The sequence below is a fragment of the Xyrauchen texanus genome, chromosome 24 (assembly GCF_025860055.1).
Source record: "Xyrauchen texanus isolate HMW12.3.18 chromosome 24, RBS_HiC_50CHRs, whole genome shotgun sequence".
In the NCBI taxonomy this organism is placed as follows: domain Eukaryota; kingdom Metazoa; phylum Chordata; class Actinopteri; order Cypriniformes; family Catostomidae; genus Xyrauchen; species Xyrauchen texanus.
Genome location: NC_068299.1, coordinates 10,730,726 through 10,758,040, shown reverse-complemented (window position 1 = coordinate 10,758,040; position 27,315 = coordinate 10,730,726). Strand labels below are relative to the sequence as shown.

Below are 27,315 nucleotides of genomic sequence, written 5' to 3'. Positions count from 1 at the left end.
AAGCTGTTTTCCTCATGGGGACCGACAAAATGTCCCCACAAGGTCAAAAATTTTGGGTTTTACTATCCTTATGGGGACATTTGGTCCCCACAAAGTGATAAATACACGCTCACACATACACACACACACACACACACACACACACACACACACACACACACACACACACACACACACACACACACACACACACACACACACATTTTTTACTTTTATTTAAATGTATGTGAGTAAACAATGATTGTGTCCTGCAGTGAAAGAAAAGAAAGCAGATCTTCTGAATCAAAGGGGGATCAAAAGGAAGGCGAGATTCAAGTGTGTCTGACAGCAGCTGTTTTTGTCTGTTCTGTGTTCTAGGAGGCAGAAACACGTCACTCAAAATAATCATTTGAGCATGAGAAATGCTTTGTTAACGGGTGACTTGCTCTCAGCTGGATTTCAATGGAAACGGGACATCGCACGGGGGGCCTGACAGACTGGTTTTCGCGCTCCATCCGTGATGACCGCATTTCTTAAGGGCAGCGCGAGCACGCGTGCATCGATGCGCACGCTCACTCCCGTTTGAGTCATTCGGTAAAAGCAGGACGTGTCGAGCTCTTCCCGTTCCTTTCCGCCAGAGAAAAAGGACCAGTGTGGAAATGAGTGAAAATTCATAGCATCGTGTGAACAATCAGAGAATCCATATTTTAAAAGCAAATAGCGAATAGCGTGCTGACAGAGTCTACACACACGGAACGGTAACAGAGGCAGCGAACGAGGCTTTGAAACGTGCGCGAGATACCTGCATCCAGATACAGTAGCTGGATCGGTGATATGAGCGTGGACCAGGGCAGATTTGAAGGAATGCTCCGCAACAGAAACGGCGCGATGAGCGTCATGACCAGCTCCACCGGTCAGTCACAGTGCGTCGTGCAGCCCCCCGGTGGCCGGAGCCGCGGAGACGCGCGCCATCCGCAGCACGCGCCTCATCAGAGTGGTTCGGTAGTAAAACCGCAAAACGAGCCGGCGGAACTGGTGAAACGCGCGCTGGACTTCAAGACGCAGGGCACGCAGTGTTACAAGGATAAAAAATACCGAGAGGCCATCGGGAAGTACCATCGCGCGCTGCTGGAAATGAAGGGTCTCTGTCGCGTGCTAGGGGACCCTGACACCAGCAAGTCCCCGTCCACCGTCCTGACGAGCATCAGCAAGTCCAGCCTGACAGACGAGCAGAAAGGCGCGGTGGAGAACGCGGAGCTGGAGTGCTACAACAGCCTGGCAGGTGTGAAAGAACATCATGTTTTACCAGACTGTGTCCCTCGTTTTAAAACCAGAGCCTTTACAGTGATTCCACTAAGCATACCACCTGTTAATCGTGAATGAAAGCAGGGCCCAAAAATGCTTAGACGCTGAGGGGGTGCATTTGGCCCATTTTGGTCTTTGCATTCCTGAATACATGTTACAGCCTTGAAAAAATTAAGAAGTGCTTTTCTGTGTGAATGTCTGAAGTTCTGCACGCAGAGTGACGTCATCGCTACTGCTGTGGGTTGTCTGAGCATGCTTTTGATTGTGATGCCTCATAGGCTGTACCTCATAGCAATTTGAGGACAAATGGTGCAAAAACACCATGACTAATCATAAATGATCATAAGTTTAAATGAGCAATGTAAAACAACTATGGTGGGGTAAAAAAAACACCAGCGGCCATTTGGCTAGGTTTAGAGGAGTTTTAGACACTTTTTAGCTGTTCAGGCAAAGAGCCAACCATTGGCTGGTTTGGCTATTTTTTTCTCTCTCTTTTCAGCAGAGAGATCCTCATAATGTGTGTTGTGCGTAGCATGTCTGTTGCAGATGGAGCTGGTAAATTATGAACGAGTGAAAGAATACTGTCTGAAGGTTCTGAGAAAGGAGGGCGAAAATTTTAAAGCTCTGTACCGCTCTGGTGTGGCGTATTATCACCTGGGAGACTTCAACAAAGCCTTGCACTACCTGAAAGAGTCGCACAAACAACAGCCCACAGGTCAGTCACACACCCACACAAATTCAAATTCAGTGCTTCTACTGTAATCATATAACAAAAAGAGATGTATCTGCCATTACACATCCTGTCAGCATTTTCTGTGTTAACAGCTGTTTTCTATGTGTCTGTATGTGTTTGTGTGGAACAGACACTAATGTCATCCGCTACATTCAGCTCACGGAAATGAAGATTCGCAGGAATGCCCAAAGAGAGAAATCTGAAGTTCCGTAAACAACTCCTGCTTTAACAGCTTTCCACTGCGCGGACACCTCACACTCCCCTCATCGCACATTTTGTGGACGAGGTTTGGCATTTCATGGAAGACTTGATTCCAATGAGGGCAACACACCTGTCTCAGCTGACTTCCTGTCAAAAATGGTCTTTGAATCAGACTGAAGAGCTGAATCAGGTGTGCTGTGCCCTGCAGTAGACCGTGGAGACCAGGTATAGAGACCACAAATGCCATTTATTATACTTTTTGAAGTATTAATCATTTGTGGTATAAAAAGTTTTGGGTTTTATTGTTGGCGGGGGGGATTTCAAAGGGTGATTTTGGTCTTATATTGTGCCCCACAAAACACGCTTTGTGGATCTTTTTGTGGCTGATGTAACATATTTTCCATTTGAATGCAGCTTTTTTTATTTGCATATTGCTTTTGGATCATAACTCTGTTTTTATTATTGAGAAAACTGCCAACTGAACACATGAAGCTCCTTTATTGAAGTGCAATTAAGTGTCACTACCAGTAAACATGATGGCAACATTGATAGTACACAACCTACTCTTCTCTTAACACCCATTTTCAAATCGCAGTAGGAAAGATCTGACATTCACTCAGTGGGTTTATGTGTACAGACAAACATTTACACACGTACAGTGGACTTAAAGGAATATTCCAAGTTGAATACAAGCAAGTTCAGTTGACCGCATTTGTGGCATAATGTTGATTTCTTAAAAAGAAGAATATACAATCGGGGTTAGACTGAAGCATTTACAATGGAAGTGAATGGGGCCAATCTTTTGAGGGTTTAAATGCAGAAATGTGAAGCTTATAAGTTTATAAAAGCACTTACCTTAATTCTTCTGTTATTTATGGTTTAAAGTGTTATGTCGTCACAGCAACCAACTGCAACTTCACAATTAAATCATGTTATTCCAAATATTATTCGCGTCTTGTGGCTATACCTTTAAAACAGTGAGTCTTGGAACATTTGTTGGTGGCCCCATTCACTTCCATTGTAAGTGCCTCACTGTAACCCAGATTTGAAAAGGAGGGGGAAATCAAAATTAATTTGTATGGTAATCCACATTGTGCTACAAATGCCGTTTATTGAGCTTAACTTGTATTGAACCCGGAATATTCCTTTAAAGAGTGCAAGCATGTGAATCAAGCACAGTCTCTCACCCACACAAAAGCATGTAGGAGTAAAATAAACTGTGATCCTTGTTATGTTTAGGAGTGCGTGTTTTTTGTTTGTGCTGTGATATATCAGTGATTCTTTTTTAGCATTGTGTGTAATCTGATAAAAAATTATTAGTTACTGTACTCTTATTACTTTTTAGTAAAAAAGGCGTTTAACACTATATTTTGAATTCTTATTAAAGTAAATTACTAAATAATATTTATGTAAAACATCTTTAAAACATAAATTATGTTTACATGTACGTCTGTTTGCGTTTCTTTGTCAGAAAAGTGTTTGACTTGCGTGCGACAATGAACCAGGAGGAAATATGGACGTTGAGCAGAACAACAAAATATTTTCTGTAAAGTGTTTTAGAAAGTTACTTAAAAGTAAAGTCATTAGTAATTTGATTACTTTTTCCAATTTAATAATTGATAAAGTAATCTTTTTACAAACTTAGGGAAATAATTAGTCATTTGAATAACTTAACAACACTCTTCTTTTTGATAGTAAGGAGTGTACAAGTACTCATTTGGTGACTAATAGATTTTACTTGATGGTCTCTTAAAAAAATGACCTTTTATATAATAGGTTTTGACAGAGAAAGTACTTCATCTGTTTTGTCTTTAATATTTCATTTAATATTTCTCTACTCTACACAGCTTATTATGGGTTTTATTTGAAGCTATACAGCAGGTACAAATAGTCCAATTCAGTGCTAGTTGCTATGGTGAGGTTCCATGGAAATCATCCTTGGAGACAGATGGGTTGATGTCCTAGACATGCTGGCTTTGAAACAGCTAGACACACATCTCTGTAATGTAGAAAAATGAAAGCTTAAACTGTTGAATGCATCTAACTGTCATTTAAAATGCTGCTCTTGATGAGTAAGCATTTACTTATTGTGTTAAATTTGTAGTTATGTGGGGCATTGAGGCTAACTTTATCACAGAGCTCAAATTGAATAAATAAAATGTAATGTTTACGGAAGTGACACAGATGGAAAATCTCATTTCAAAAATAGTAAACAATACACACCTCCAAAAAATGTGAATCCAGGTGCATGACCAAAAAAACTAAATATACATATATATACTGTATATACAGCATGTATCAATAAAAACATGCATCAAATTTGGCACACCGTGTTGACGTTTCGTCATGTTTCGTTACATGCTCTTCATCAGACTCCATCTCATCTCAAGACATTAATAATACTTGCGCATAATTTCCAGTACTAAGACATCAATCACAAAACACCACACTTCATCATTTCAGGGCTTTAATTGAGCTCTTTCGTGAGTCTAATTTGCTTGGGTGCAATACAAGTTTCATAGCAGCAGTTTCAGAACCCAAAACACTTGCCCAGATCTCCAGGACAGCAGTAATTGTGCTTATAAATGACAGCAGATGCTCTTCATTTTTGGCTACACATTCCTTCAAGCCTGAAAAATAAAAATATATCACATTCAGATGGAATGATGCAAGCGATCCACTGTCCAATGATGCAAGCGATCCAATGCAATTCAACTGTCAGAATTGACTCTGAAGTACTCTGTATTTCAGGCATTTGTTTATGTGACCACATGAGAAATTACTTTGAAATGTTGTGTTTAAGCAGGTTTTAAGTGACAGAAAGGGGAAGACAAACAAAAGCTCTGTGTTTTGGCTCCAAATGTTGTTTTCTCTCTAAAGGAACTTTTGAAAGTACAGAGATGAATGATTAAGGGTTGAGAGACACAGCAGACGAATGATCATGCAAAAGAATGTTCACATCTGCGTGTCTGAGCATGTTCAGAAAGTCAGACAGAAACATTTCTCCTCATCAGTTTCATCACAAAAGCATAAAAAAGCAAAGTGCAATATAAAAAACAAATAAATACATTCAAAAATGAGTATCGATGTGCACATGAAAATGTATAACAAATATTGCACAAAAGATATGCACCTTATAAAATTGCCAAAAAATTAAATGCATCTAAAAAATCTCAAAACAAATTCAATAGACAAACAGCATGGAATCCTTCAATTAGATGGAAACACATGTATGCATGATGCATGGACATCTGTCTCTCTCTCTCTCTCTCACACACACACACACACACACAAAAATATACATTCATGAGACCAGAAAAAAGCACTTCTAAAGGTGTACAATCTCATCCGTGTATGACAAATAAATTCTGAAAACTGTCAAACATTTCTCAGCTAGCACAGTGTTCAGGGAGGTCCTAATTCTACCATAAACATGCAGACATGTGTACATACATACTGATCGGAATTGAATACAGCGCAAAAGGGCACTCAATGTGAATAAAAAAACAAGTTTGCGAATAAAAAAAGTGTCCTGATAAATGCCTTTCAAAATGAAAGCTCCAGACCCTGTACTTTTCTAAAGGACATCAGTCCGCCCATTAATAAGCATCTAGCTTGTTTTGAACAATAGCTTATTACACCTGGACTGCAATGTTTAATGAAGAAGAGCTTATCAAAACTGCACTACTATCCGTTCAGACCCCAGGAGTTTAAATGTTTATTAAGAGCCATTATTGAAAACCTTTTCTAAAATGGACATGGTTTCACTGATGAAAATACCAGTAAAGCACAAAACCAAGCATAATTTACCCATATCAAGGTATCAAATCTGTTAAACCATCCTAATGTCGTTATATTTGTATAATGAGAACTCTCGTAAAGGGAGTCAGCTTATACCTTTCTATTCAACAGTGGATGTAATTTAGATCCTATCCCTGACTGTACCGACGGTCTAAGTGCTACATCTGAAACCATGTGGGTCTGAATTTTTGAGAAACATTAAAGGGATCATTCACCCAAAAATACATATAACTTTCTTTGTTCCTCTGTAGTGTTATGCGGTGAAGTAACTCAGATCATTAATAAGCATTTGCATGAAGGCATATTATAGGATAAACTTTTATTTTCCTGTTATGACTGTTACTATGAGGAGCATATAAGTTGAGCTATAGTGAAACATGTTTGACACAGGTTCGTGCTGATGAGTGATTCTCGAGTGAGATTGAGAGTGCACGTTTGATTGAAAGACTGCACATGTGCACACATATGAACATGGGTGCAGACTGTCCACCACTCTCAGGCAACATCAGCTTTGCTTGGATATTCTTTGTTGTTTATTATTGTTGTTTATTATTCTTTCTCTATGTCGTTACATCCTTTTGCAGTTAATTTCCCTTTCTAACTGTGCTGTGATTCAGCAATACAGAGAACTACTGTAAATACTCTTGAAAATGGAAATTATAATGCGGCCCACAAAAGATGTTGAGTAGCATGTTGAGTAGTGCAGTCATATCGAACAATATTAGGGTTAGTAAATGATGACAGAATTTTAATTTTTAAAATTGATAGCGTGAACTATCCCTTTAATATCCGTCACTGTGTGTGAAGTTTGGTTTTGAAGAATGACTATCAGAGTGGAGTCAAGATAAAAACCCTGATTGCACTCTGTGAGGTGAGTCTCGGGTTAAATTGAGGTCTGATGAGAGAGGCCGGGTCCCATCCCTACATTGTCCTTCCTCCTGCTGGTCCAAAAGTCCGTCATTCACCCAAGGGGATCAGGGGGTTGATTCCATTGGAGTGGCCAAGATGGCCACACCTTCTCCAAACTCCACAGTGGACGGGGTTTCGGTGCTGGAGGTGTGGGCAGGAGATTCACCCCACTGGGATGCACAGCGAGCTCGTGGACAAGGGCGAGGCCTAGCCAGGAATTCGAGAGTCTTGGGGCGCTCAGGTTGGATGCGACGACGTGGTGTAGGTGGGAAAATTAGGTTTGGGTCAGGCAGCCGGGGCACCTCCCAGGGGTCCTCACTTAAGCTCCATGGAACTGCACAGTTATATTGCACTACAAAAGCACATGCACTTACTCAGACATTCATCCTCATCAGGAATATGACTGCAACTAATTTCAGAAATAACAAATTATAGTTTAAGTAAATACATTTCTGAGGTCTGTTCCTTAAATCTCGCATCTGCAGCATGTAAGTAGCGCATAATAATTTTGGCACCCATATTAATAGGTTAGAGCATTAGCAAGCATTATGCATAAGCATACTAGAGGAAGTACTTAGAATAAAGTTTTGGTGCTGAGCCTTTTTTTTTATTGTGCGTTGCCAAAGTCAATTTCAAGGCAAGTCAGTCCACTCAGCGGCCATCTTTGTAACAGAAAGTACTGCTTCAATCTACTTGAATGGGGAAAGACCGAAATCTCCAAAACCGTTGGTCAACATAAAATTCTAAGAACTTATTTAAAATCTGCAGTAAAATCTGACAACAATAGTTTCATAAATTGTGTGTCTTTAGATTGTGCTAAAAAAAGAATAGGCCTACTATTTATAAGAATGGCTCAGCTAATGCGCACAAAAATTATTGAGTTGACTGACAGGCGATAACTTTATCTAAAAGACGATTGGCTCTTTTAAATGTAAGTCGGGACTTTTATTCATCCATTGGTTAATACAGTGGTCCATCTCAGCTAAACTGTCTCTGGTGTTGCTCACTGAATTCAGCTGAAAATATGTTGAAAATGTACTATAGGCGTATTTATCAAATTTTCTGTTTTGCAATTTATGGAAAAATAATGGAGTGAACTACTTCAAAAAGACATCTGACAAAGCAAACATACTGTTTTTCCAAATCCCTTAACAAAATTATTAAAAGTTACTCCTATAGCTTTCAATCTACATTCGGTACAGAGCTTTAGCCTGTACCGACGTGGGTTGCTATACCTTTTCTAACTGATCATAATAATGGTTTTCAGTGGGGAACAAATACAAATGCATAAAATCAAGTTTTTGTGGAACAAATCATGATTTATAAAGGCAAAAACTGACATGAAAGTTTGTTTTATGCGTACGTCAACTGACAAGCGTGCGTACAACATTTCTTTAGTGCTTATGCTCCAGTGTGCCAGTATGCGATGTCTTGATTTTTAGTGATGCAAATACGAGTCCGTGACTGACTGATTTCTTAATTAATAAGTGAGCACGTTTATGGTTAAAAAGCACATCAATTTATGATGTAAGTTTATACATTTATGGTTGAGTTTATACAGAGCACGATTGCCATGTAGACTATGCATATTTCATTATAAGTAAATGAGCATGTAAACTTTTTGGAATTAATGTTTAGAAAGAATATGGACATTTGTTGAAGAAAGTTGTGGATTTACAGTAAACAACATGATCAATGAAAGCATTTCTTATTGATCATGAAAATTAATAACTAATTAATAATAATTAATAACATTATAATAATGATGACTTGTTGAGTAGACTACATTATATGGGCAGACACCGGTAGCTGCATTCACTTTTTAGAAAGCCTTGCCAAACTTACAAGAACATTCCATATGAATGAATGAATAAATTAGCTAATATATAATATATATATTATATATTCAGATAATTAAAATGCATTATATTCTTGTGGCAGAAGAGTTCATCATTGATAATGATGGATTTGTGCTCCATCATGTGTTTTGAAAACAAGAACATAACGTGCTGTTTGCTGAAGGGTTGTTTTGTTCTCTGTATAAACTGCGCGTTGCCACACAGCTGAAATTTCAATTACTGCCCTCTGGAGTAAACAGGTGGTACTACAAGCTTGCATTTCTCAGGAATCTTCCTTATTATGGTCCGGGGGCATTGCGATTAATTGCGTAAATTTTTTAATGCACTGAATTAATGTGTTAAATCAACAGCCCTAATTTTTAGATAAAAAAAGTCACGTGACTTCTAATAATTCACTCATAACTGGACAAACCAGTTGACCAATATCATCGCATAGCATCTCAAATATTGCTCTGACCATTTCTGAAAAACCTGTCAGCAAAATTATTGGCTACAATTACCTCCCCGAACTGCCGACAAGCTTTGTTCCCAGATGTAAGGCATCTGCTGCCGATTACAAGCAAGCATGGGATTTGAGAGAGTGTCTTGTCTGTGTGCTCGAAACCGCAAGTAAATTACCACATTTAACACAGTGGCTTCCCCAGTGGCAACAACTTATATTTAGTGCCAATTTCCAAAGAAGTGATGATTTTGTTCTTTTAAACACATGTTATGGAAACACTGCTTTATTTGCTAATTGTTTTTCATAATTTAAACTAACATCTTGAATAGAAACATGACTATTGACCATGGTAGGAATCTACCCCATTATTGTTTACTTTCCCATTTTAAACCCAGAAATGTGTCCATTCTCAGTGTGGTAACCCTGAATTCCCTGTTTTGATTTTTGATGTAGAGGCACAGCTCTGTGACTCATGCTGCAGACACAGAGATGTATGAAACAGGCCTAATAACAAGATTCAAATTGCTGCTCTTGATGGTAATAGAGGTTTTCATGTGTTTCTCACCTGTGTGCTCCTGTGTTGTTTTTGAGGGCATGGTACAGGCAGGTGGGCTGCCCTTTTTTATTGCACCATCTGAAGGTGTACGATGAAGCCTGCGGGTTACAGAGGGTGCAGAGGGCACATGTGTAGGTGTGAGAGACTGGCGAGGGTGTCGTTTAAAACTCTCCAAGTGGGTGTTGACCAGTGGGTTAATAGGAGGGAGGGTCTGTCCAGGAGGTGTAGGTGGGCGTAGTACAAGTAACTCTTTGCTGTCGGAGCGGAGGAGAGAACGGGTTGAGTTACAGTCAGAAACAGAAGAGAGAGAAAGGAGTGTAAAAGAAGAGGGTAGATGGGGAGGCCGTTGAGGGCTTTCCCGTTTAAAGAGTTTGCGTGTGGGTGGGCTGGTGCCACGACTTTGACCGCCGGTACAGTGAAACAGACCTTCCCATCGTGGACGTACACTCTCCTCCATACGCACTAGGTCCAGCAGGTTATGACCTAAACCAATTGCAGCAAGTGCCACTCCACAGCCTAACAACACTAGTTCTGATCTACGATTTCCGCTCAGGCTCCGTCGCGTAAAACTGGGGAACACCTCAGAAGCCATGCCAGTCGTGCTGCTCTCTGTGCTGTAGCTGTCTGCAGCAGGTGCGTCCCTATGGAACGGTATGCAGAGGTATGATTGGCCCGGAGAGTCAGCTGACTCCGATAGAAAGCAGCAGTCCTCATTTTCTACAGAGAGAGAGGAGGGGGCACAAAGATTTCGCAGTGTTGCAACATCACCATTTCTCAGCTTGTCAGTAATATTGTGTAGTTTTTGTAGTGTATGGTTGTTTAGCTTCTTTGTTGCAGAATGCAAATCAAATGTACATATAATCTGTGAAATGTCTGACAATTTTATTATTCACTTGATCAGCTATAAGAAATAGCAACATTTCGAGCAGAATTGTTTTTATTTGTATTTATTATTTTAGTGGATTACCTGTATTAAACTGAGCTGCAGATGATTGTGCTTCTCATAAGTGTCTCTGCATGTTGATATCAGACACAATCTGCATGAAGAAGATCCGTGAAGGTCTTATGCTTGTGTATGTATACCCTTTTTTTAATTTTCCAATTGGACAAATATTTCCCTTTAAAGCCACTCGTAATTGTTATTGTATGGCAAACCTCAAGGGGATAAGTTATCGATCACACACATATACAGGGCAAAGTTGCTTTATGAATCGCATCAAAATTCAGTCTATTGCAATTTTTTATGTCCACGCACTCATGCAGTACTATGTTGTTTTTTTCATCGATCTCCATATGATAGTGAAGTGGAGAGAAAGTATAAATTAACCGGTGTGTGTCTCCAGTTGAAGAGAACTAGACCACAAACACAAGATTCCTTGTCTGTGACAACCTCGGCAAAAAAAAGTTGCTTAAACTTGCTAGTCAGTGTTCCTGGCTTTAATATATTGCCTACTGTTATGAAAAGGATTTTAGACCCATTTTTGACTAGGCTGCCTGGCGCAACTGCGTGCTAGAAGCAACTGTACCGGCCGCATGTAACCCTCCCCAACGCCCCTTAGAAAAAGGTGTCACATACAAACCTTAGGTTCCCAGCACCTAAGACAGAACAGGAACAGGCGACATGACTATCATGGGAGCAAGCTGGCTATCTTAACACTATGAAATGAGTCGGGGAAGGCGATCTTTTCCCTTCCTATTCTTTCAGGGGGAAAAGACCCTGCGGAGACCACACTCCCCCCAGTCTGGGCAGTAACATGTGGCCAATACGTCACATGGGTTGTCAAGCCACACGTGGAAGTGGTGTGGTGGTAGGTCCTGCCTGGTGAGGGAGGAGCTCTACAAACACAGCGACCGTGTGCTCGAACCTGCAAGGGGCGGGCATGGCCTGGATCTGGTAGGCCAGGGAGATAGCGTCAATGACCCAGTGAGCTAAAGTTCCCTTTCTGCCATCCGCCGAAGCAGACAGAGAGCTGTTCAGAATATCTAAAGCCCTGCATACGGTCCAAATAGATATGCAAAGCACGTACCGGACACAGCAATTAAAAGGCTGGGTCTGCCTCCTCCCGAGGCAGCACTTGCATGTTCACAACCTGATCTCTGAAGGGGGTCGTAGGACCCTTGGAGACGTAGCTGCTGGACCGAACTCCAGGCAAGTGTTGCTGACAGAGAACTCTTGCAGATCCCCAACCCTCTTGATAGAAGCTAGCGCTATCAGGAGGGCCGTCTTCAAGGGGAGGGCCTTGAACTCAACTGACTCAAGTGGTTCGAAGGGGGATCTCTGAAGGCCCGAGAGGACCGCTGAGAGATCCCAGGATGGCAACAGGCGTAGCCGGGGAGGATTCAGCTTCCGGGTAATGATAATCTGACAACCTGATAATCAAGTGGTGCTTACCCAGTGACTTGCCGTCCACTGCGTTGTGGTAGGCCACGATAGCGGCTACATACACCTTCAAGGTGGAGGGGGACAGCCTCCACTCCAACCTCTCTTGCATGATTAAAAGCACTGACCAAACTGTGCATCTCTGCAGGTCTTCAGACTAGAAGAACACCAAGTTGCAATTTAGGGTGTAAAGCTGCCTGGTAGAAGGAGCTCTGGCTTGGTTGATCGTGTCTACATTCGCAGGTGGTTTGTCACTCAGATGTTCCACGTACCTACCAGGGGCCAGACGTGGAGGTTCCAGAGGTCTGGGCGCGGATGCCAGAGTGTGTCCCGTCCCTGGGAAAGAAGGTCCTTCCTCAGAGGAATTTGCCAGGGAGGTGCTGTCGCGAGGAGTGTGAGATCCGAGAACCAAGTCCGAGTGGGCCAGTAAGGAGCCACTACGGTGACTTGTTCTTCGTCCTCCCTGATCTTGCACTTGCACAGCACCAGATGACAACGTCATCCTACAGGCTTTGTAGGGGAGTACCGGGCGATCCCACCAGGTGGCGGCGTTCTCGGGGCACAGGTGGATCGCAACCGCTCTGTCCACCTGGGGGACCTCCATGGGCTGCACCACTGTCAAGGGTAGTGAGAGCGGACGAGTGAGGAGGTCGGTTCCGGGCAGTGAAAGGTGACCTCCACGACCACGTCAGCTCATCATGCACTTCCAGGAACAAAGGTACCATGCGTTTCTGGGAGCAGCGCCCTGACCTGAGGTACCAATCGTCAAGCCGTGAAGGCTGTTGGGAGGACGGAGAGTTCCAGTCCAAGCCCATGTTCACGGTGGCCCTGGCAAGCATGTCGCCATCTGCGCGTCAGCCACAGACTGGGTGGGCTGACCAGAAGGTGGCACCCCAGTCGAGTCCTCTGCTTCAGAAGAACGCTGAATTCTCTCCGATGCAGCGGCGACGTCATCCTCCAACTCCGAGGGCTCAAGGGAGAACGCGGGCTGGCCATGAGGTGAGCCACACTCACCTCAAGCCCGGACGGAATCAAGCAGGCGTGCCGGGGGGCGGGAGGCTCGTGGGGCCATCCCCGAATTGCCTCTATCGTCAGCCGGTTTGTCCTCAATCCCGTGGTAATAAGGAACGGCGCGGGGGGCGGTGGCATTCACCTTGAGAAATGAAAGTCGTGACCGCAACGCTGCCATAGTCATGTTCTCGCAGTGAGTACATGAACCATCCACAAATGCTGCCTCAGTGTGATCGATACCCAGGCACACAAGGCAGCATCAATGACTGTCAGTTTTGGAGAGATATCGACTGCATCCAGGAACTACACAGAGGCGGAAGAGCATCTATAAAAAGACGCGTCCTGAAAAGGATGTTCAACGCCTGCTGTGTATTGCTCTTTTGTGAGTGAAAACAATTTCTTTTAGAGGGGAAAATACTCTTTTAGAAGTATGCACTCAGACAGAAGCGCTGTCGAAGTGCCCAGGGGCGTGGACTGCACAGCGTGCAGAGAAGGAGAAAGCCACTGGTAAAGCGCCGTAGATCCAACAGGAATGCTCTGCCTACAGAGGTTAGTGGAACAGTAGTGAACTTCAGCTTGCTGCTGCACAACCTCTCGGCTCAGAAGAAAAAACCTGACTGACAGACGCATGCCCGCTTCCCTTTATACCCATATGTACAGGGGTGGAACATGCAAATTCTGTCTGTCAATTACTCATTGGCCTTTTCTCAAGATCAGAGGTAAGTGAGGCTCTCAAGAAAGACCCATTGTTTCACTACATTCGACACAAAGTTGAGTGAGTGACAGAAGGGGAACCATGATTAAATGGAGAGTAACCATAAAACAAATGATCCATGTCATAAGAAAAACACATCCAGAAATTAAATTGTATTCCCTCACTACCCCGGTATATTGATAAAAATTAATGTTAAATATTTTTGTATATCTGTGATGTGAGGAAGTCTGTTCAAAGTACAGATTTCTCCTTTATTCCTTTCAATTCTGTTTAGAATGTTGGGGCCATTTAATATGATTTTAGACTTGTTTAATTATCAACACGTTATGGGTTTTCATAGAGGTTTTAAACAAATAAATCGAAGCCAAATCCGCGACCCAGACCGGTCCACATGTATATGCACGTCTCTGCACTGATCTGTCCATTGAGCCTTGAGCAGCCCAACAAAAAACAACAGCGTACAATCAGAGAGTCGGACAACTTTGTAGTCGCACAAATGCAACCATTTAGACGCAGTCTGGAGCCCTGGTTATTCTTTTAAGCTTTAACCAAAAATATATATTTATATAGGTCCCTGGATTGACTGAGAATCTGGATCGGGGTCCCTGGTTCAGCAAAGGTTGAAAAACCCCTGCTCGAATGCACTCTAATACACCATGCACAAGTTCATGGGACACGAGTGTCACATTCAACCAGAATACAAAATAAAAGCCTCAAGTCAGTATGTCAGAATTCATTACATTGTATAATGCTAATGTAACAACAGTATAATACAGTGTGATACCTGTCTCAGCCAGGCTGGACACTCCTGGTATTGCAGGACTGTGTCTGGGGGAGCGCCGCAGGTTTGGAGCACTGCAGGACCGCTGCCGATTGCCCTCTTTAGGAGTCTTCAAACTGAATGACACATACATACAGTACATTTGCACACAGAGGTTTGTAATTACATGTGTTAACACATTTGGTAAAGGATTTCACTGTGTATAAACACCCATATACACACAGACCTCTCATCAGCGCTGTGTTCTCGGTGCGTTCTCCCTTTTTTCCGTAAAGTCTTCCTCTTCTCCTCTTCATCACACTGGAACATAGTGTTACGATCCCAGGCTGGACCTTCTGCTCCAGGGGTCACTGTCACAATGATTATGAATATGTATTAGAACCTTGGATTTGACAATGTACACCAAAGATGCAAACAAACATTCACAAGTCCATATGCAAAATCAACACGTAAAACAAACATACTTACACTGGATTGCGCGGAGACGTGGCAAAACAGGAGGGCTGTTTGGGGGCGTGGAGTTACTGCCCAGAAGGCTCCGCCTTCTATCCAAAAATGGTGACGCTTGTACTGTGATCTTATGCTGGAAATCTGAAACACCCACATAATATCATTATATACCCACACATACACAAGCTATTATAAACAGACACACACATACATTTATTAAAGGAAAAATTCACCTAAAAATTTGAATTCTATCATAATTTCTTCCATAGAACACCAAAGGTGAATTTTTGAAGAATATGCAGGCTGTTTTTATTTGTTCAAAAATAATGAAAATGAATGAGAGCTGATTCTTTCATGCTTTAAAATGACAAAGAAGCATCAAACAAATAGTCCATATGAATTGTCTGATGTATTCTGAGTCTTTTGAAACCTTAAAATAGCTTTGTATGAGGAACAGACCAACATTTCAGTCATGATTTACAAAAAATCTTCCCTTTTCCACTCTCAATTCAAATTTAGAGTCATTGATGTCAATGAAGTTTGATCACAAGACACTCAAGAACCGATGGTGTCTGGCACCAAATGGTGTTGACACTGTTTTGTAGACTGGATTGGAACAGGGAGGATTAGTCAATAATGACAGATCCACACAATAATATGAAATACTAACCTGAAGGCAGACTGATACGGTTCCCATCGCGTAGTTTAAGTCGACTACGTTGGAACTTTCCGTGCCGGTGTTGCACTCGTGGTTTCTCCTGGTACAGCTGGTGAATTATGAAATTGAGCTCTCGTTCCAAAATGTGAATCTCTCTCTCTGCCAGTTCCTGCTCACGCCGTTGTAAAGCCTCTTCCTGGTACTTCTGCTGTAGAGCCGCATGACTCAGTTCCTCCTCCCAGGATCTTAACTCCTATAGAGAGAGAAAGAAAGAGAAAGAGAGAGTGAGGGAGAGAGAGAGAGAGAGAGAGAGAGAGAGAGAGAGAGAGAGAGAGAGAAAGATGCAATTCACCCATTATTCTGTTCCATGTAGTGTGTATAATCTGGTAAACATATCTGGCACACATCTAGTCATTAAGGATCATTAAGTCATTAAAGAGTCTGGCAACACCACAGTTGGGAGATTAACATCTAGTTTTTGTTGAATGTACAGTAAATTCTATAACAAATCTACTGACTGCAATGTTCTGGTACTGTTTTTTGGTGAGTAAGAAATTTCCCATTGAGAAAACAGGAACATTCTTTTGTACTTTATTTAGTGTGTGTACAACCTACTGTATATTTTATATATAATATATTTATTGTATACTGTGTATTCTATGTTGTGTGTATGCATATTTTATATTGTGTGTATGTGTATTCTATATAGAGTGTATTGCATACTGTACGTTGTATAATAATATTTGTACATTGTCTTGCGTGTAATTATGTGTATATTAGATACGTAAATTGTGTTGTGTAAATATGTTGTTTATTGTAATTGGTATATGTCTCATCATTGTCAAAACTGCTATGTTGCTTGGAACTGCACATAAGACTTTTCACACACTTGTGTATATGGTTGAGTGACAATAAAGGGATTTGATTTGATTTTGTATACCAGTGGTGATTGAAGACTACACACAAAGCATGGCTTCCCCTAAAATTTCATCAGAAATGTGGAAGTGGCATCTTAAATATACACAATAAATAAAAATAATCTATATAAATTACATCATCACTCTTTGTGCATTTTTTACATTTTAGCGAATAAAGGTGTAAAATATCACTCATCACTATCAGACTGTTCATTCAAGTAATGCAATCTGCTTTTTTCTGTATGAATGTTCATTGAAGTCTGTAGATGCACGGCCAACAGACCCCAATGAAGGGAGTCTATGGCAGATACCTGTACCACTCGAGTCAATGGCGCAAAAGATCGATGTTCATCAGATGAGAGGCTCTAAACATTAAACTAGTTTTGTTGTGCCCGTATGCTGTGCTTCTCTTGGAGTCTATGGGAGCTTCATGAGTGCTATTTGCATTGGATCTGCATCTAATTGCCTATTGGACATTGGGCTTTCAATCAATCAATTTTGTCTATTTTGTTAGCTATTTTGTTTAACTTATTTCTTTATTTTTGTTAAGACATTTAATTGTTTGAGCAGTATTTTGAGCAGTTTGAGCACCAAAAATAATTGTCTGTTTTTCCTCACTTTTGAAAAGCAGTTACTGGTGTGTATGTACTTTGCTTTAGTCTGGAGACAAATTTGCCCCCAGACGTTAGCTATATCTAGCCAAACTTCATAGAGGACATTTGGGGGACATCCTCATTTGAACACAAAATAAACCAAACAATAAAAAAATATATATATAATGTATTTTTTATTTTAAATGTTTAAGGGTAGGGTTCAGGTTAGGGTAGCCTATATTCATTATATAAAAACAATATAAGTCTGTGGTATGTCCCCATGTAGATTGCTACATCAACAGAGGCATGTATGATTGTGTGTGTGTTTTGTTTGCATGCAGACCTTCTCTTTGGCTCTGAGCTGGTCGAACATCTCTTGCACCTCCAGTTTCCAGTCATCCTGTAGGGATTGGAAGGATTCTGCCGGCATCTCAAAGAAGCCAGACTCCTCGATAGCTGTCAGCTGGTCTAGAATACTAGTGAAGGGGGGGCGTGCATGAGGGTCTACATTCCAACAGTCTACAGCAAATGAAAGAAACAAACAGCCTGTCAGCTGAACAGAATGTCTGGAGAGCACTCGCAATGAATACAGTGAAATAGCTACATTCAATTTTATTGAAATTTAGCTATTTTAGTACAATGAAAGTGAATGGTATTTAAGGCTAACATCCTGCCTAACATTTATTTTTTGGTGTTAAACAGAAGAAAGTCATGGAGGTTTGGAACAACATGAGGATGTAAATGATGAAAGAATTTAAATTTTAGGGTGAAATAACCTTTTAAAACTGTACTCATGCAGGTGGAACAGTTCTTCAAATCTAAAATGCAACAGAACAGTATAAATGATAGGTTCTCTTGCCTTCCATAAGTCTGGCAAATGGTTCGGGGCAGGTGGAGGGGATCGGCAGAGACAGTTTATTCATGGCCACACCGTAAGCTACTGCCAGACTATTAATGCCACGAAATGGCACCTCTCCTGTCAGCAACTCCCACAACAAAACCCCATAACTGTGTGAGAGAGAGAGAGACGCAGAGTTAAAACGAGACTGTATTGACAACCACAAGCTGTCAGCAACATTATTTATGCAGGAAATAAAGGAATGCTAAAAGAAAACAGCCACTATAAGAGTAACACAAACATAAGCCTATGAAACAGATGACAATTATTGTGTTCCAAAGTTAAAAAAAAAACTCCATTAAATCTGTGCTTTATGGGCAAAAAAAAAAAAAAAAAGAAGAAAATTGCCTTGTTATCAGTCTTGAACGAGACAGAGAGAAAAAGAAGGGTTAAAAAAATAACTACATTTCAGCTCTGCAGCACTAAAGCCCCGTTCATACCGCCAGCAACACTGAGCGACAAAACGACAGGCTGTCATTCATTTTGAATGAGAGCAGATCGACTTCCAGTGACACGAGCGACAATGACCATTGGTAACAAGATGTGGCCATGCCGAGCGACACAACAATGTTGAGAAAAGTTTAACTTTATGCAAATGACAAGCAACAATCGGAAGCGACTACCAATGAGAAAGAAGGCAGTGGTGCTCACGTCAACAGTCTCCTGTGTAATACTGGTGGTGTGGAGTGGAGACAAGACAGAGAAGTTATTTTGTTGTGAGGGATTTCAGTGTTCAGTATTATTTGTCTGCAACCACATGCATGGAAATCAACCCAAAGTTCAGTGTCAGAGACTAGGCTAATGGCACCAAAACCAAAATCTTCATTTGATGCTATCATCTGTGAACTATAGTCTGGCCAACACAACAAAATTCATATGGTTGTAAAATTTGTGTTATGTACCTGCATGATTTGCAACTATTTAATTAAGTAGTAGAAGTCATATTTTTTGGGAACAGCTTCGTGTACAATATGTGTTTACCAAGCTGTCTAAACTGAGACTTCCAATTGACTTCAATTGTTCTTAAATTAAGCTAATTAAAATGACTACAGACTAACCTTAATTCTAAGACTAAGATAAAAACTAATATATTAACTGTATTCTTTTATTATTATTATTATTCTTGAACTCAATTTGTAATTTTAAGAACTTCTTCAGAATAATTGAAATGAATGTTTATTAAACTATTTCTGAATAATATTTTCAGCATTTAAAAATAAAATAAGAATTATAGCCAGAGACAGTATAAAAATGAATAGGAGAAATTCCAAAACTCAATTCGTTTTTTGAAATGGCTTTATGATTTCATTGTTTGAGTTTTTAGTGCATATAATATATATATATATATATTAATCTTGACAAACAGTTGTGGACATTTTGGTCTTGCTGATTCAAATAGATAGAAGCAGTATGCATGCCTATTGCATACTGTAGATAGAAAATAGCTACCCAGGGGCATTACCTTAAAGGTGCTATATGTAAGATTGACAACAAGTGTTTCAAAAGGGTACTGCAGTCTAAATTCAAAATATTTGTCTGCCCCGCCCCAGACTCGAAGCTCATACGGGATGCCAGAATGTTTACATGCAAATTAGCAAACTCAGCATCCGTTTTAAAGGATTTCTGGGTTTTAAGCTGTCTCCATCTTCCAAAGGCATCTCCAATATTTATCCTTGTTTTACTACACCTCTGGTGATGGTGGTGTTTAGACAGGTGGCGAGGCTTTTTAGGTGGGGTGGAATCTGTTATCTCTGATCCAGTTCATTTGTTGACTTCCATGGCTGCAGCACGCAGTGTTGTTTGCCTGCAAAATTGTCCAAATCTGGCAACCCGGCGGTGTCGAAATACTATTGGTGAAAGGACAATGGGCGGGATCACACAGGCCAAAACATAAACATAAATTCCGGCCTGGAATGGAAACTTAAAGAAGAATATACTGGCTGTTGCATTGTTATTGGAGAAGCCAGTGTTTCAACTTAGCATGTTTCCTAATTCTATAATGACATATTATGGTCATTTTATGATTTAGTACAGTACAAAATATTAAATATAGTACCTTTAAAGCTGAAGTGTGTATCTTTTTTGGTGTTAGAATACTGTCTCTTAACCCAACTGAATATGCAGAGACAACTATAAGTAAGCCATTTGTAGTTTAATTTTCTTGAAAATCATTAACTCTGTGTCTCTGTGGAGCTATAATATTTACTCTTGTTTGTTTTGAGTGAACCGTACAGCCTGACAACATTGACACTACCACAGAGTTAATTCGAAAGGTTAGTTTAGCAATTCCGTTCAGTAGAACAGAAATTACACTCTTCAGCTTTAAAGGGACTTTGCAATGGATAGGTCAGAAACACCAACACATATCCTCGTGCCCACCTCCAGACGTCACTGCTCTTGGAAAAGGTTGAGGAGCGGATGACCTCAGGAGCCATCCAGGCATAAGTCCCCGCTGTGCTCATCTTTGTGGTCCGGTGCCACTCTCGAGCCAAACCGAAATCTGTCACCTTCAACGTCTTGTTTCTCAGATCATCGTTCTCCACGCGTTCCAGAATCAGAACTGTGAGTTAATTACAATAATGATGATTGAGTAAATAAAACAGTTGGGTGTCAATTTAATTACGTTGTACAGAGATTGTGATATTATAGTAGGAAATTGTATGAAGTTGGAGTTCACAACTTTATAGAATCTATCCCATGTCCCAGAAAGTATTTGGCACTTGGACTCTTTTGGATGCTTAAGTCACACTTAAGAATAAATGAATTATATTGCATTAGAAAACAAAACAAATCTGCAAGCAAATGAGGCTAGAGCTCTTCTCAAAACTTTCTTTACTTTTCTGAGCCATTTTTACAAATGCTTTTGAACTAACTGGTCCCAAGGTCACTTTTATTGGATTCAGTCAGTTCCTTTCAAGTTCTCATATCCTAGCTTAAAGGTGCTGTAAGTGATTGTTTTCATGGAAAGGTATGCAAAAAATGGAATAAGTGTCCTGAGATATCTCACCAGCCTCTGTGACAGCTGTAGACTTTGTAAGTAGAAAACAAAAATGTGTCCACGTACCATAAACATTGACGCTTTTTACCTGTCAATCATTTTGCTCGGTCTCTTAGTGTTGTATCTGAAGCGGATCTTTGAGACTATGACTCATAATGTTTGTCAGTTGTGCCACTGTTGAATTTGACAGCTACAGGAACAAACAATGCAACTCCTTTGCTCGTTTTTGGTCTCAAAAATATCTTTGGAAGGTGGGTTTTTGGAATGAGGGGGCATGGCTAATTCAAGAATGCTCAAACAAAAAGATGCATTAGTCTTAGTCTTAACAGTATATGCATTGTTATATAATTTGTTTGTAAAATGCCACTTGGCTTGATATATTTTTTGTTATTTAATGCAAAGTCATTCATACACGTTTAAGTGTGGCTTAATTGTGCAGATACTTATTTGGACAATTGTAAGTTATTCAAGTCATTTTCTGTATAGTGCGTTTCACAATACACATAATTTCAAAGCAGCTTAGCAGAACATCTTAAGTCAAAATCAACATGCAAACACAGAGCAATAGAGTATGCATGCACTGGAGCACATGCTGCATTTACTATGATTAAAGCAAAACCTTGCTAAAGCCATGGCCATTTCATCAACAAGCAACTGTGTGAAGGAGCTGTCCACTTTAATGGTGCTGAAATGATCGAACTCCTCCCTGCAAAGTAACTTCACCAGATCTAAACCTCCTCAGGACAAAACACATTCTGCTGCTGGTTTCATTATCCATCTGTGAGATGAATTTTAGAGCTGCATGAATAGAAAATACCATCAATCATTTTCAAGGATGCTTCAAAGTTGTAGCAGTGCGATATTAGATTCACACTCCTGAATAATTCTCTTGTAGAGCACAGCCTGGTCATCTGATTCTCTGATGTTTGCGTTGGTCAGGTTTTGACTATATTGTGAGGACCAAGAGGAAAATGGCTTCATAATAATACTAAATGATGTCTCAATGGAAATCTATAAATGCAAAAAGGTTTTTGTGAGGGGTTAGGAGTTAGAGGATAGAAAATAGAATTGCTCAGTGTAGAAAAAAATAGAAGTCAATGGAAAGTCCCAATCATTATAGAAAAAAACAAACATGTGCGAGTGTGTTATTAAAATTAGCTGATTTTGTTTCCCCTACAACACATGTATGAGTGGCCTATCATAGACCAGGACAACTTCTTAGCAGCCAATCAGGAAGTAGCAGGGAGTGAGGGTGAAAACAAATTCTCTGTAATAGGCTTTGGGTTTAGAGGATCCAATCAGACAAGTCAAGTGCCAAACACAGGATTACAAGCCACTTACACACTGAGAAAGCTAATTCACAAACCAAGCACATCAACTCACAAAGACACACCAACATGCATTTCTTCAATGAAAAATAGACTGTACACTGCAGTCAGGGTTGAGGCCATATTTACAAAACACCTGAATATGAGCACAATCACACAGTGCACACAGGAAAGAAAATGTTGAAAGAACAGCTTGTGAAATCAATGTGATATGGATTAATGAAGAAAGAACTCTTACTGTTACTTGATTTCAGGTCTCTGTGGATGACAGGTACAACAGCCTGGCAGTGAAGATAGAGCATGGCACGTGCAATCTGTACAGCCCAGTCAACCAGCGTGTGCGGAGGGATGCGTTTCCCAGCTAGTGCCCGATTGAGCGGTCCACCGCGGGCATACTCCATGACCAGACAGAGGTTGGGCTCCAGCAAGCACACGCCCAGAAGGCCCATAATGTTGGGGTGTCTCAGCATGGCGAAGAGCTTGGCCTCCTTACGGACGCTCTCCAGTGTCTGAGACACATCCTCGTCAGGGTCCCCATGAGCGGCCTTCACCGCCACCTCCCTGCCTTTCCAAATGGCACGGTACACCTTACCAAAACCTCCAACTCCAATAATTTCTTCCAGGACCAACTCACTGAAGTCTATCTGCAGCACTGTAGAATGAGAGAGAGAGAGAGAGAGAGAGAGAGAGAGAGAGAGAGAGAGAGAGAGAGAGAGAGAGAGAGAGAGAGAGAGAGAGAGAGAGAGAGAGAGAGAGAGAGAGAGAGAGAAGTTTTTGGACACTAAAGCCACACTTAAAATGCATGAAAGTAATTGCATGTGAAACCAAGTGACATCTGCAGACAAATTGAGGCTATAGCTTTTCTCAAAATATTTCCAAATTCATATTTAAAAAATCATATGCATGTGACTTTTCTGTGAATTAGAGAGGGGTTGTTCATGAAAACAAACAAAAATTATTCTTATTTACAAGCTGTTGATATGAGTAACAACTTAAATGTGTGTCATACGGTATGTAATGCGGACGTAAACAATAGAAGGGTAAACTTGTATTGTGGTAAATGGAAGACCAAAGCAAATATAATTTAGTTAACCGGTTTGCTTCAACCTTGAAAGAAAAAAAAAAAACACTATTATGCTTTCACAGCTTTCTAAAAGAAAAAAGAAAAATAGAGAGCAGTGGATCACAGCAGTAAGAAGACAGATTGAGGATATTGAGGTCATTCCTTCAGCATCTGTATTAGAATCCTCATCCCAGCTGCGGCTACTCATTTTAAAATAAATTCAAATAAATTCCAGGGTAATATAATACAAAGTATAATGTTATAAATGTACTCTAAATGATTAAAACAACTGCGAATATATAAAAAATGTATGCCAGATTTACGCTGCAATATAAGGCAGAAATACGCCATCACAGTCTGTGAAAAGGGTTCATTGATTATTCAGTCTCACTTCAGTCAGCTGTTACAGGAATCTGACTGGTAGGGAAGGTCAGATGCAGCTTTAAAATTGAGAATAAATGGGAAGCAGTAAAATAAAAGGTGTGTGTGAGTGTGTCTCCTCCAGATGATGGTGTGTGCAGGCCACTGTGTCTCTTATTAATATTGCAGTTGGCAGAAACCATACGATAAAAAGTAGGCCAGCAGCCATCCAGGCAAAGCAGACGACCACCAGCAATACATTCACAACAGCGCACAAGACTGCATTTAGACAAAGAACATACAAGGGAACCTATTCATTTTCACTACTGAAGAAAACGATTTGTTTACTCAACCATAATGTATGAATATAAATTGCTTACACTTGTACATATTTATAAAATGTTTAACTTTACTTAAATTGCATTAATGTGTACAACACTAAATATTAAACTAATTCTGAGGAGAGCTTTGAGTCATACATAAATTAAAAGAATGAGTCCCTTGAACTTCTTTGACTTAAAAATCCATAAAATTAAGATTTTAAGTACAACTAACTTGGGGAATACACATAAAAAGGGGAAACTATTGGGCATTTAATTAGCTGTTATTAAGAATTCATTGAGGTTTTAGCTCTTTTAATTATTTGTGATATTATTTTACTGTAATTAGATGTTTCATGTTAAGTCACTATTAGGGTGACTATTGTTAGCTTTGGTGAAGTTGGATTGTGTTCAATCCATGTAATTTTCCCAACATATGAATGTGCGCATCTGCACTTCTTTTGGGGAATTAAGTTTAATGATTGACTTAATGATTAATAATAATTAATAACATTCAATATAAGTAGAAACTATAATGTTTAAGTTAATTTGAAACAATATTCTGTTAGTTGTTAAATCTTATTCATGTGACATACCTTTATAAGTAAATTAAGATGAATGAACTGATAGATTTATCTACTGTGCAAAAGTTTTAGGCACTTGTGAAAACTTTGCATAGTGAGGATGTTTTCAAAATCTATGACATAAATAGTTTTCATGATTTGTCACTTCATGTCATACAAAGTCCAGAAAACATAAAAAAGCTAAATCAATATTCAGTGTGACCACCGTTGCCAAACAGCATCAATTCTCCTAGATACACCTGGATAAAGTTTTTTTTGGTTGTTGACAGAAAGGACGTTCCAAGGTCTCGGAGAATTCGGCACCATTCTTCTCTCTATTTAGGCAGTCTCAATTGCTTCTGTCTCTTCATGTAATCCCAGACTGACTTGATGTTCAGTGGGGGGCAATATGGGGGTCATGCCATCTGTTGCAGGTCTCCCTGTTCTTCTATTCTATTCTATTTGTAAAATGAATGTTTGGGAGTCTAAAATGTGTATATAATTTTGACTCAATAAAGCTGAAGATATAAATAACCATCTTAAGACAAAAGTTTTTGTGAAATATCTTATATGCCTAAAGCTTTTGCTCAGTACTGTATATCAAACAGGTAAGGTTTTCTAATTAAACAGACCTAACATGACCATAAGTTGAATTTAATTAAAAAGCCTGATGCAAAAATGCTACATATATATTTTAAGTAAATCAAACCATTTTTTAATTTCAGTTACATGGCTAGAATAACACCCCTTTATTTGTGTAATGATACTGTTTTGAAGCTGTTTGAGGTTGACAGGGAAAAGCTTTACTGACGGTTTTGGATCCATGTACTGTAGCATATTTTAGCATAAAGCTACACTGTGCTCTGACACAAACAGAAGGAGAATGCGGAAACCGCACGAGTGCTTCTGCTGCATGAGAGTTGGTGTGAAACAACGTATGCGCTTGAGAGATAGGCGGGGTGAGTGTTAATGTCATGGATATAGATGATCAGTGTGGGTCAAAAAAATTATAATAGAAGATTAACCCGTTATCTAAAGGTGTTCGAACTTTTTATTTAGATGACTGAATGGTTGTGCACCATTTTATGAGAAAAATAAAACATTAAACGGGTAGAGTTTTGTCAGATTTAACAACAAAACGGCACAATTTAGCAAGATTTAGCTACGTATAAAAAAATAAATAAATAAAAACATTTTGTAGAGTAAAAATAACATTCGCTGGGTTACTTACAGTGTAACTGAGGCACCGAATGATCAGCGTATTCCACTGGCGTGTCCCGGATCTTCTCCGTGATGCCGTTATCGCTGCACACGTAGTTACTGGAGAAAATACCGACTCGGTCCTCGATCATACCTGTCCACCAGCCCTCATCCCCGGACACTAGCGAGTCCTTGGACAACACCTCTACCCGGTCCCCCTTTGCGGTGGCATCATAATCAAACACGGCCGTCCAGCATCCGGCTCCGGACGGGGTCGTCGCCGCCGCCGCCGCCGCCAAAGGGCCTTGCCCGGGGATATGTGTCCCCGGCAGGCTGGAGGACTCAGCAGCTTCATCGCTGCTGCTTAAGGGGAAACTGAAAGCATCCATGGTGCCGAGCCATAGGGGCGACCCGGCCCGGTTCAGCTCCTATAACCTGCCGCAGAGCTCAAGTCAGGGCGCGGAGAAACAGCATAAGTAGCAATTAATCCGAGCACCCTCTCGCCTCACCGGGCACCAGACCGGTTTCGCGTCTCATTTCACCCGGACGGGACCCCTCGGGCTCGTTCAGTGATCTTTCGGTGCTGAACATAAGGCACTTTTTGCTTTAATTTGGAACAACATTGTCCTGCACAGCCCGTCCGCTCCTAGCCAACACTCGCCCCCTCCCAGCACATGATTCCAGCGGTTTAACGTGTCAACAAACCCATGATTCTTGTGTTTTGATTGGCGAGGTGGAACATCAATCAATTATCGCTTCTTCATAGGACACGCCCAATACATTTCTATCAAAGCAAATGCACGAGTCTTTTCAGCACCACGCGACGGGACAGCGCACGGGAGCAATCAGGGGCGTAGATCCCAGTGGGGGGAGGGGTTTGGGGAGAGGTAACCATGATCAATGGAAACATATACAGGTGAAACTCGAAAAATTAGAATATCGTGCAAAAGTTCATTAATTTCAGTAATTCAACTTAAAAGGTGAAACTAATATATTATATAGACTCATTAAAAGCAAAGTAAGATATTTCAAGCCTTTATTTGATATCATTTTGATGATTAGCCTATGGCTTACAGCTTATGAAAACCCCAAATTCAGAATCTCAGAAAATTAGAATATTACATGAAATCAATAAAAAAAAAGGATTTTAAATACAGAAATGTCGGCCCTCTGAAAAGTATAATCATGCATATGTACTCAGTACTTGGTTTGGGCCCCTTTTGCATTAATTACTGCCTCAATGCGGCGTGGCATGGATGCTATCAGCCTGTGGCACTGCTGAGGTGTTATGGAAG

General features: G+C 40.5%; 2 protein-coding genes across 3 annotated transcripts; one reads left to right on the top strand and one right to left on the bottom strand.

Moving 5' to 3' along the window:
• Positions 1-141: 141 nt before the first annotated feature.
• On the top strand, positions 142-4,541 carry LOC127618128 (tetratricopeptide repeat protein 9A). The gene is made up of 3 exons (XM_052090413.1): positions 142-1,261; positions 1,817-1,999; positions 2,148-4,541. The coding sequence occupies exons 1-3, from the start codon at positions 814-816 to the stop codon at positions 2,228-2,230; spliced, it is 714 nt and encodes a 237-aa protein (XP_051946373.1). The 5' UTR covers positions 142-813; the 3' UTR covers positions 2,231-4,541.
• LOC127618108 (mitogen-activated protein kinase kinase kinase 9-like) lies at positions 4,539-26,663 on the bottom strand. 2 transcript variants are annotated; one of them, XM_052090364.1, is made up of 11 exons: positions 26,052-26,663; positions 22,753-23,166; positions 20,568-20,748; positions 18,150-18,298; positions 17,634-17,809; positions 15,793-16,033; positions 15,141-15,263; positions 14,899-15,022; positions 14,676-14,788; positions 9,795-10,502; positions 4,539-7,280 (listed from the first exon to the last, which is right to left on the bottom strand). In XM_052090364.1, the coding sequence occupies exons 1-11, from the start codon at positions 26,407-26,409 to the stop codon at positions 6,994-6,996; spliced, it is 2,874 nt and encodes a 957-aa protein (XP_051946324.1). In that variant the 5' UTR covers positions 26,410-26,663; the 3' UTR covers positions 4,539-6,993. The 2 variants fall into 2 exon arrangements, 1 of the variants encoding a protein (XP_051946324.1); XR_007967401.1 differs by lacking the exon at positions 4,539-7,280 and adding an exon at positions 10,753-10,822 and having other exon boundaries at positions 10,373-10,502.
• Between the last annotated feature and the right edge of the window lie 652 nt (positions 26,664-27,315).